The sequence below is a fragment of the Drosophila pseudoobscura genome, chromosome 3, assembly GCF_009870125.1.
Source record: "Drosophila pseudoobscura strain MV-25-SWS-2005 chromosome 3, UCI_Dpse_MV25, whole genome shotgun sequence".
Lineage (NCBI taxonomy): Eukaryota > Metazoa > Arthropoda > Insecta > Diptera > Drosophilidae > Drosophila > Drosophila pseudoobscura.
The window spans coordinates 11,075,278-11,086,604 of NC_046680.1; the positions used below are offsets into that span (position 1 = coordinate 11,075,278).

At 46.2% G+C, this 11,327-nt stretch overlaps 2 protein-coding genes across 4 annotated transcripts; one reads left to right on the top strand and one right to left on the bottom strand.

Moving 5' to 3' along the window:
* Positions 1-658: 658 nt before the first annotated feature.
* Dark (Death-associated APAF1-related killer) lies at positions 659-7,308 on the bottom strand. The gene is made up of 10 exons (XM_001360795.4): positions 7,051-7,308; positions 5,893-6,322; positions 5,191-5,822; positions 5,003-5,126; positions 4,741-4,937; positions 4,412-4,659; positions 4,163-4,352; positions 2,422-4,108; positions 2,237-2,356; positions 659-2,174 (listed from the first exon to the last, which is right to left on the bottom strand). The coding sequence occupies exons 2-10, from the start codon at positions 6,292-6,294 to the stop codon at positions 1,299-1,301; spliced, it is 4,476 nt and encodes a 1,491-aa protein (XP_001360832.3). The 5' UTR covers positions 6,295-6,322; positions 7,051-7,308; the 3' UTR covers positions 659-1,298.
* Positions 7,309-7,996: 688 nt separating this feature from the next.
* Paip1 (Poly(A) binding protein interacting protein 1) lies at positions 7,997-11,122 on the top strand. Of its 3 annotated transcripts, none has more exons than XM_015184274.2 (4): positions 7,997-8,148; positions 8,255-8,369; positions 8,626-9,542; positions 9,614-11,122. In XM_015184274.2, exons 3-4 carry the CDS (start codon positions 8,652-8,654, stop codon positions 10,484-10,486), a joined length of 1,764 nt encoding a protein of 587 aa, XP_015039760.2. In that variant the 5' UTR covers positions 7,997-8,148; positions 8,255-8,369; positions 8,626-8,651; the 3' UTR covers positions 10,487-11,122. The 3 variants fall into 3 exon arrangements, with proteins under 3 accessions (XP_015039760.2, XP_033234309.1, XP_002138474.3); XM_033378418.1 differs by lacking the exons at positions 7,997-8,148; positions 8,255-8,369 and adding an exon at positions 8,411-8,565 and having other exon boundaries at positions 8,626-9,254; positions 9,354-9,542; XM_002138438.3 differs by lacking the exons at positions 7,997-8,148; positions 8,255-8,369 and adding an exon at positions 8,411-8,565.
* The last annotated feature ends 205 nt before the right edge of the window (positions 11,123-11,327 follow it).

Consider the following 11,327-nt stretch of genomic DNA (forward strand, 5'->3'; position numbering starts at 1 on the left):
AGAGAGCAAAAAGAGCCAATAACCGTTTCGAAGAAATCAGTTTGGCCATCGATACTATCGACGGCAAACGAGTGTTGCGCGGCAAAAAAAAAGGTTTTAAAATGAATGAGTGACAGTAATGAGGATATGAATGGTACATGTGTGTTTAAGTTATTTCAAAAGTAAATCTGAAAACTTTTGTGAAAGTGATAGACGAAGCCTGGCTGAATAATTCATAAACTTCATTTTTTATCCGCCGGGAAGTCCTTTGGCCATCACAGCGCCAGGAGGCTGATATACAGTCCTTGTTCATGTCATTTGTCACTATTCCTCGCCACTGGGGCCGCTATCAATGCTATGGGCTATGACAATGTCGAAGGGCTGTCCAGAGCTAAGACTTTTGCCTTCCGTCTGGAAGAAGTTAAAGTCGGATTAGGGGAATCCTCTACCGCACTCAGCCTCTGTTAATCCGCTAATAATCTGTTGATTAACAGTTAATTCAATGCGTGTTCGGGACATAGGCCTTCAAGGTATATTGTCCTCAAACTCGAGGCGACGTTCGAACTTTTTAATGTATGCCCATTCAAAATAACGACTACTTTTTTTTGTCTCAAGAGAGCAGGAATGTGACTGTCTGACCCTCAGAAATACCTCAAATATTCCGATGAAAAACGAATTGAGCCCATTTAATCCCCCTTTATTTAAACAGGATAACAACTTAAATTAGACTCTTGGCGCGCTGTTACTTGTGAAATTTTAGGTTTTAATAAAAATGATAATCTTCAGGTGCTTCATAGAAACTGCTTGCTAATTGGGTGGTTATGTCAGTTGTGTCTTATATATACTTGTAATTATTAAATGAGGTTCTTCATGGTTGGCGCTAGCGCTGGGCACTACACTATATATTCCTGCTGCGCTGCGTCAAATCATTTCGTAATAAGTCTAATATTCAGATTTTCCTTGATCCAGATTTGGCAAAAATCGACAAAACTCCCGATCTGGCGCAAAAGCCAAATTAAATACCAGGCGATTCTTGTGTATCGAAAAATTTGTATTTTGTGTGACGCAGGCATTGGGGCGCGGGTGGTTTGCCGAACAATAGGGGCATTGTCCACCTGAGATATGGCGAGCAAGCTGGAATCCCTTTTACGGTCCCCTAGCAATACACTTGTATTTACATATAAGCACTATGACGCATAGTGCTGGTTGAGGCAGTAAAATATCATTGCGACTAAGTAAGAGAGAATTAATCCTATAAATGTATACTGGAAATGTCCATTGCCCTCACCCGTGCGCCCGGAAGTGGCGCACGACTGGCGTCATGAGCTGCATTCGTCGACAACCAGCGGCGTCTCTGCCTGGCTCGTTGCGCTAGACTCCGGCTGCAAATCCCCAACGACATCGGCTCCCTCGTCATCAACGCCCCCAATTGTCAATGTGGGGTCAATTATTCGAATGTCCGACAGATTCGCATACTGCATGTCACTGATCATCTCGCTTGCGAGCCGTTCAGCCATTTGCAGATGCATCGACGACCCACTCGGCGGCATGTGGGGATTTGTTTCCAGAAGTTGCAAATGATAGTAGACGCCCTCGTCGTCTATCGAATAGAACTGCGAGAACTTGGCGTCGGTGAAGAACTGGCTGGCCTTGTTGCCCACAAACTTGATGCAAGCCAGCAGCTCCGGCCGTATGACATTGCCCCGTTTGTTCCGCCACAGATCTACTTCCGGCTGGGTGTCGCGAATGGGTTGATGGAGATGGCTAACAAATGGCGGTGGCTCTGACATGTCCGAAACAATGGGAGCCGCATCGACAGCATCCTCCTGCGTGACACTGTGCGTCTTGTGCCGGCGGCTGCGTCTTATGGCCAGCTGCGACTCGATCTGGTTGTTCCGCATGTGGGTCACGTTCCAGAAGCACAGCTGCTCCCCGCAGCTAATGAGCAACAGTTTGCACGGCGAGAACCGTAGCTGTGTGATGCACTGCTCGTGCACTTCCTTTATGCTGTAAACCAACTGAATGGCAGATCCTGCCAGGGAGTAGAGCTCGATAATGCCATTCTGGAAGCCCAGTGCAAACAGGGAAGCGTCATCTGAGGCAATCAGGTAACTAATTTTCTGCTCCTCTGTGATCCGTTTCCTGCAGATGACATCGTTCCTTAGCCCCGTGTCGTTGAAGCTGAATCGGGAGACCTTTGGGTAGGGGGGGCACAAAGTTTGTAGTCTTTAGAGTTATAAGCGTGTGCCCCACTCACCTCAATGGTGTTGTTCCCGAAGGCCAGAAAGAGCAGACCGTTCTTCAGGTCGAAGCCCATAAGTGGTTCGTCACAGTTTTCCAGTTTGATGAGTACCAGAGGGTTGGATATATCCAGTTGCTGGAATATAAATTTCAAATAGACAGGTAATAAGTCAGTCTCTAAAAGAATAGGCATTCACTCACAAAGACTCCGTGCTCGGAGAACAAGAGCAGAAACTTTCCACCCAGAAGGCAGGAATATTTGGTGTCCAGCTCCAACTTGAGCGGCCAATCCACTGGCGCTGCTCCAGCCACTGGCAGCGATGGCAGCTCTGGTTGTAGCTGGAATATCACAGTTTTGCGTGGACCGTGCGTAGATGCCACCAACAGCTGAGAGTTGACCTGCTTGAGGTAGTCGATGGGCTCCGTAATATACTGTTGCGGCAGCACCGCATCGCGGTTTACATCGATGATCACCCCGTCCATGTAGCCGACAAATATGTGATCGTCGTCGTTGGCGGATATTGCGGTTATGCGCGTCTTGCTGGCCGCATGCGTGGGGGTTATCGTTGACCAGGACGAAATACTGGACCTGCGGCGAGCACTTGGGTCGGCGGTGGTCTCAATTTGATGGATACGCTCCTTGGAGTCGATGGCCAGCAGTTGAGACCGCTTTCTGGTCATGTCCAGGAGCGGGCGCAGATAGACATTGGGCTCGAGGCAAGCCCGTGTCATGCCCTTTGTCTCATCCACATTGTGGACCCACGTAATACCCGAATCCACCTTTCGCAGTGTGTGTACGTGCAGGAGGCGCTTTCCTTTGGCACCACAAAGCACTATGTACTTGTAAATAGGATCGCACAGCTCGTAGATGTCCACGCATTCGATGTGCTCGCTCACATTGCTGCGCAGCACGGGACTGGACAGCTGGATGTCATACACAATGAGGCCAACCGATGTTCCCAGGATCAGATAGCGACCATCTCGCGATCCCTTAGCGCAGGTAATGAAGCTCATGTCCGGCAGCTGCACAGGCTCCGACTTGAGCCGGACTTGAGGCTGTTGACAGTCGCCAGGTTCGAACGTCAGCCGCCACACGCTGTACCTGTGGATGAGCAGCAGGGTCGAATGCTGGCTACGTTCATTGTAGACTTCAATCGCAAGCGGTGGGTCATTATGGACATCGTAGCCACTGAGCTCTGGCTTGTCGCACGAACCGTTGTGCAGATCCCAAACGGTGAGGGTGCAGTCAGCGGTGCATATGACATAGTAGCGGTTTAGCACCTGAACGAAACACCGCACACGAAGCGGATGCGTCTCGAGGGTGGGCGTGTTGGAGGACTTAAACACTTGGTCCCTGTCATCCCACTCACAGATGCAAACGTCGCCGTTGCTGAAGGCCACATGCAGCTGAATCTTTGAGTCTCCAACGGTTGCTTCCTCGTTCAAGTAGAACGCTGCAATGTTCTGTTCCGCTCTCTGGTAGCTATTCATTGAGCGCTTGGCGACGCCATTGACCAGCTGCTTGTACGTACGAGTCGCCGCATATTTCCGCAAATGGGAAAGGTGTGGCGGTCGCACACGCTGGCGACTTCCGCTGCTGTGACGCCGCCCAAAGCATTCGGCCCACAGCGACCAGAGCTTCACACTGCCATTGCTGTGAAGCGTGAGCAAGTGCTTCTGGTTATTAAACACGGCCATTTTCAGGATGTCGCTGCTGTCGTTGTCATCCTTCAGCAGATACGTGTCCTCCGCCTCCAGAGAAACGTCAGTCAGCAGCATTTGTTTGCTGTCCAGGGCCATCAAGCAGAAGTCATTGTTCAGGTACAGGACGTGTCGAACCGTATTCTCCCCGAGGTTGATAATTTGCCGATGCTGGTGAAAGCGACCACTGCCAAACGGATTCAATTTAGATTTCAGTTGCAAAAAGAGATCATTTACGTACTGCTCTGTGAACCAAACTTGATCACCGAACCGCTGCACTTGTCGGTGGGCCTCCTCGTAAATGGCCTCCTCCTCGTCCATCAGAGCGATTCGCAGAAGGCAGGTAAACTTGGACCGTATAAGGTTCTCCTCAATCTTTGGAAGGAAATCCAGCAAAGCATTCACCAGGCGCTTAAACTTTGGATCATTGTCTAGATGGCAGCACCAAGTTAGTTTTTTACTAGTTTACGATCGAATGGCGAATGCATACCAATAATGTAGGAGCTGTAGAATTTCAGCTGCTGTAAAGTGTTGAGTATCGATCCGCTGGCATTCCACGCTGTCTTGTCGTATCGTATCTTTTGTTCAAGAAACCGAAAATCGAGGAAAATCTTGCGGAACAGAGCCACGCTCTCGGAGTGCTCCAAATTGGTCAGATGGTGGCCGATATGGCAATAGAAATAGCCATCCAAGAAGGGCACTGTCAGATCGTCATCATCGTCGAAAGCCTTTGTGATGCTGCCGTAAGAGGTAGAAAGAAATTTGAATTGTAAATACCGCTCGAAGGAAATCGGGCAGTATATATAGTATAACACCTACTTGTAATGATCAACGATTCTCCTGTGGAGTGCAGCAGCGTTAGTCACCCTTAGTTTTAACTCCAAGTATATCGTGGGTATACTTATGGTCGACGGATGGGCCTGCTTTTCCACTAAGGAGTACCGGTGCAGCTTATTCACCACCACCATCGGATCGTCGCTATCTGATTTATCGTCTGACCAAACCAGAGATAGGAGCTACATTCGAAAAGAACATTAAAGATAAGATATTTAATTGGCAATGAGCTAATCGAGGCACTTACATCGATTGGTATGTGGGCGGACGGAGGGAATATGAAGAGCTTATCGAACATATTCCTATTTATAACCGGCTCCAGCACCTTCAGTGAGCTCTCGATAATGCTCGTGAGTTTATTGCAGTTCACACTGGGATGAAAAAGAACAGATTTAAGAGTTGTGGCTAAGATTTCCCCTATATTCATGTACTCACTCTTTCCAATTCTCCCAAGTGGCCAGGCCGTCGCGTATACTCTCGGCAATAATGCTCAGGCTGCGTGGATTTGTCGTCAGCACTTCCCTGGGCAGATCCTCTGGCCTGCAGTGGAGATACTTGACAATTAGCGACTCAGCCTCGTGCTCGGTGAGGGCATCCTTCAGCGGCACATGCTTGGTGGTCGCCGCGGACAGGTAATCGGTAACGCACTTGTAGCGAGTGGTCAGGAGTATCTTGCAGCCGAGATTGAACGCCTTCCAGGTGCGAACGCTCTGCACATTTCGCAGCACCAGCAGGCAGTTCTCGTATGGCTTGCTCTTGAGCAGGCGCCGCAGTTCGATTTTGACGCTGTCAATACGCTGCATGATGTTCCAGGTGCCGGAGTCACATCGGCTGCTCCAACTCGGATCGATCTGGTAGAGCAGAGTGAGCAGCATTTCGAGGTCTGCCTCGGGGCTGTTGCAGTTCTTCACGTTCAGCCAGAATATCTTAAAGTCCATCTTCTGCTGCACTTTGTACGAGGAGCAAACGTCGAGCACTAGCCATTGCTTGCCGGCGCCCAGGGGGCCATCGACCAGGACATTCTTGGCTGGCCTCAACTCCAACAGGGCCTTGGTTAAGTCGAGGAACTGTCCACAGAACGTACAAACATATAAATAAAAATTAATTTTAAATATTTCATTAGTGCCAATATCTTACCGGTTTTAGGCGCGGCACATTGTACTTGGAAAACACTTGATTGTCATTGAACAGACGATCCCTCTGCTCTACGTACAGCCTGGTGTTGGGGCTCGGCTGTAGGTACTCGGCTTTGATGGGCGTCATCAGGAATTCGTAGTTGGCCCCATCGCGATAGTTGAGAACCTCCTCGACGAATCTTTTAACGATGCTCTCTGGCTTCTCGAGCAATTTCCAAAACAAAAGGTAGATTCTAACATCCGTTTGATCCGATGCAAAGATGAAATCGATTTCCCTTTTGGTTAGTATCGAACGCAGTGAGTCCTCCACATCCTTGCAGTCAAAGTCCTCAATGAAGGGGTCCAAAAACACCGACAATATATCCTTATAATGGTAATGCATCTGATTCACATCAGTGTCCATTGTGGTCTATAAAAATAGCCTAGTCTATCTATAAAAATACACACAAAAACAACAAAATTTTGTATCAACAGGTCTTGATCGCAAAAAAAAATACAAACAGAGAACAGAGTTTCCGAACTATCAGAGAATGGTGAAATTAGATACGTGCAGCGATCGTGGACCATGACAACTCCTTCTGAGTGCTGATCGTCAAGGAAATCCAAAAAACTTGATCAACTCGAACAGATTCGGAATTCGTGACACAGAAGCATACGATCATAAAAGGAAATTCTAGTTCGAATCTGTGCACTGTCTTTCTTCAATGTCTCGTCTCCAAACTCGGACACTAGCCTATCACTATTTACTTATTAAATTAACTCTTCGATTAGATTATGTGTCTGTCGATTGCCCGCCATATCGACGACAGGTGAGTCATAGCCGAGAATCCCGAGTGGAAGCCTGGATGGATGTTCGGATAATGTGCTTAAGCATAACAACAGATACAAGTGAATGAACTTGGAGCGTTTGTATGTGCGCTCTTGAGTCACAATGCCTTGAGTTTATTAAAAGAGAAACACACACAGAAAATCGGGGTGGAAAACAACCACACAACCACGTATGCACACAAGGGGGAACTGGCTGGAGTGCAAGCAAAACAAGTAAATTAATTATATTTTAGAATTTTGGCACTAGTAGAACAATTATTCTGCACAATACCAGTGCATTTGCACCTGCAACCTGTATACGTACGAACAAACGCCACACACTAATACTTACATTTGTGTTTATTTATAACGAAACCGTTGTCCTTACATTAAATGAAAACTAATTCTATATGTATGTATTGCACTTTATCTTATGCTAGTTGAGACATCGGCTGAACGAGTTCTGCGTTCTTTTGTCTTTCACATTTTCTTAGTTACGAGAACTGCGACGAGATTTCAAAATAATAAATAAAAATTGCTAAAAAAATTGCGCACATTTGGCACAACAACAACACAATCTATAGTGTGAACGTTTAGCGGAAGCGAATAATTCCCATGAAAATGATGAAACTTAAGAATTGTAGCGTAGTTCAGGTGAAAGATATCGTGGTTTTTTCGTAAGTAGACAGGAAGGATAGGATCTACAAGAAAATTTACAAGCAGTATTATTTCCGCGGCTTAACTCAAGCTGTTCGCTTATTAAAACAGAGGGGGGTTAGGTGGCTTAAGTTTGTTTTTTTTTTCATAGGTAGATTTACGGTATATTTCGCAAATGAGATGGTATATTTCTGAAAGTCTAGCTCACACAGCTTGCATAGTGTTTTCCAGTATTTTCCAATATTTTTTAAGATGCTTAAGCATTAATATGGAAATCCCAGGCCACATCGAATACAAAAACAGGCATGTCAAAAATTGGTTTCACACTGGCGCTTCCATGGGGCTTATATGGAAAAAAAACGGCCAAACTTGTCAACAAACGTGCACTTCAGGTGACGCTTTTGTTAGTTACATACAAATGTAGTTAATATGTACCAACTGTCTAGCTAAATTAATTTAGTGGAAATCATAAACCTTATTCTATAAACAATCCAATAAAGATGAGATTTTTAAGTTTACCAGTCTTATAGGAATTTGATTTATGAACGGGATAAAATTATGTGTTCAGGGCTGAGGCTCATAGCTAGCTAGTAATATTCAACCGAATATCAAAAAGGAGGAACATGATGGAACTGTAATACAATTAATTCGTCAGTATATTTACGGTATATTTTGAAGTTTGTGACGTATATTTCGGTATATTTATGACGGTCCGACGGTATATTTGACGAATAAAGCGCTCCCGACAGTGAAAAGGCGAAATTGTTAATTATCTTTTGCAAAGAAATAATTGGTAAATAGCGACAACAAAACAGCATAATATCAGCATCCCGCATCTTAATATATGCATTTTACAATCACGTGAACTTGTCGGCCATTAATATATATAATTCCGACAGACACGGAGACACGAGCAAGCGAAAGTTGAAAGGCAGCAAAGCAAAGGTGACAACGCAAGCAAGACGAAAAAAAAGAAAACCAACGACGTATACGTTTAATTTCGATCAAATTAAGGTAGGCATTGAAAACTGAAGCATCAGTGTCAGAAAGATTTGTGAGTCAGTGCAAGTCTGTAAAGAAAATATAGGAAACGACTTTTTGTGCTTGAAAAAAAATAAAATCACCTAGCGAAGAAACAAAATGTCCGCAATTGTGGCGGAATTGGCGTCGGCGCTCGGCGTCCACGTAACCGCATCATTGAAACATGAATGTGATTTGTTTGGTGCTTTTTAAAACGTGTTCAGAGCTAATTGTGTGTTTTTATTTTTAGTTTTCGAAATCGACGCCGCTATCGCTATGTCATGCCGCGCACCCTTCCAATCCGAAGACAAGTATGAGCCACTACGTCGACCGAATCCCGGGGGCAATGCCGCCGCCACTGGCTTGGCCCATGCCGCCGCCATCCCTTTAGACCAACAGGCGCACTTATTCAACGACTATGGAGGAGCTGCGGGCTATACTCAGAGTGAGTACGCTCCTGGTCAAGCAGTTGGTTATGCACAGGCCCAGGCCCAGGCTTTGTCTGAGCTGGCCAGCGGCTTTGACGGCTCATCGAAATTGTCGGCGGCCGCCACAGTTTTTATACCGAGGGCAGTCGTGCCCCCACAACCCCACTCGCGACATCAGCAATATCAGCAGCACCAGCCAGGTGGAACAGCGCCTTACGGTCAGCAGCAGCAGCAGCACCGCTATGTCAATGGCTACAAGCATCATCATCAGCACCAGCAGCACCACCATCAGCATCAGCAGCACTACAACAACCATCATCACCACCAGCATCAGCAGAAGTTTAAGAATGATATGCAAAATCTACCGAATTCTCTCCAAAGCCGACTGAACGTATCCAATCAGCAGTCCTCAAACAATGGATCAATGGGGGGCAATTTCTATCCGCAGCAGGTACAGCAGCAACTGCCACACCAACAGAACACACAACATCAACACGGGAAATTCCAACGTTACGCTCATTTAAATAATTCATTCCAACAAATCGCACAGCAGCCGCACCATCAGCAGCAACAGCAGCAGCAGCAGCAGTATTTCCAAAATCAACAGCAGCAGCAGCAGCCACAAGCCTCTACTTCGTCCGCAGCTGCCTCGTCCTCGTCGTCGTCGAACGCGTCGCAGCCGGACATGGCTACCATTGCATTGGAGTATCTCGATACAGTGATACATTGCCTTAACCAGGTGAGATCCATTAATTCCATATGCTTTGGGGTCTGGCCCACTAATCGCGTTCTATTCGGTCCATCTTTCAGAATCCGGGCCAATTTGATACAATCGCATCACGTTTCCTAACCATTTTCGACGGCATGGAGAACAACCACTACGTACTCTCGATCGCCATGGAGGATATATTCGAGAAATCCATCGAGCAGCCGAACTTCCGATACATGGGGGCCAAGCTGTACAATTTGCTGCACATGCTGAACCCCAAACCAGACTCGCTGTTCCACACTCTACTCAAATGCAAGCTCGACTACCACCAGGAGGAAGTGTCGAAGTATATGACTTCTGGGGAGCAGCAAAAAGTGCGCGAGACTGCGCTCTTCCTCGCCGAGCTCTACATGCAGCTCCGCGGGGATGACGACGCTCGTATCCAACTCATTGCCGTTAACATTGTGTACTCTCTGACCAAGCTCCTGGCCTGTGAAAGTGCCGAAAACGTGCGCTGCATTTGCCAGACCCTGAAGCTGGCCGGCTACGACCTCACCGCCGACTGCCCAAAAGACATGCTGAATATAATCACAGCCCTGAAAGAGATTGAACTGAAGACCAACGGCAGGTACGCAATGGCCGCCAGCGTCATTGCCTTGCAGCAGAACAACTGGGGCCGCAAGGTCTCCAACGCTCTCGGTGGCGAGGAGGATACTGTGGCAGAGCCACCGCGCCTCAGCGATGAGCCCGTTTTCTACGGCCCCGATGGCCATGAGCTGACTGCCGAGGAGACGGACTTTCTCGCTGCCGAGGACGATGCCAATGGCAGTGAAGGCGACGAATTCGATGTACGAGACGGCGACCTGGATCTCGATCCCGAAATGGACGAGGAAACCGAGCGCGCGTACAAGGACTTCTGCAAGCAGGGTCAGCAGCAGGCGCAGGCTAAGGGCCAGTCCAATCGCAAAACTTAGACGGGTATCTGTGTGGTTTAATGGCGTGGCAGCTAGATATATAGTACTCGTACATGTGTATGCACGAACACCAGGAAGCGAATTAATATATGTATAAAGCATTTTTAACACATTTCTCGGTTGTAGGATGATTGATAATTTCAGTTGCATGGTTCAGAACCAATTGTAATTATCTTTTAAATTATTTGATAGCAAATTGTTTGTGATATATTTCGTTTCATGCGCCACTATGACATGTTTATAACCATTTTTTTCTAACCATATTTTTGTGATACGCTTCTTTTGTATCTGTATGTCGCCACATGGTCGGCCCTCCCAAACCACCCCCGACTCAACAGCTAATCATTTTTGGTTTGTTCTTTTTTTTTTTATTTATTTGTGTTTATTTGCAAGGAAAACATCAATTGAATTTAATTAAATTGCTTAAAACAAAACCACGATAAAGATCCACTGCCACGCCGCTGCAACAAAACACACACCAGCTGCATTAAAAGCGTCATACATATGTACACCCACACTTACATAGCATATGTGTAGACTTATAACGGCGGAACAAAGCAAAACAAGAACGAAACGAAACAAATGCAAAAAAAAAACAAAATAATTTCACATTCAATTAAATCAACATTCTCTTGATCATACAAATCGAAATGGAGCAGCAGCCACGTCTAATTTTTAAATAATTGTAATTAATATTAATGAACCCATGATTTAATTATAAATAAAAATTATCGAATTGCGTTTAAAACAAAAATTGGTCTGCGATACATAATTGGGCTTCAAATTTATATGCAACGCAGTTTATTTAACAAATTGTTTGCGCGCAAATCAATTAAACCAT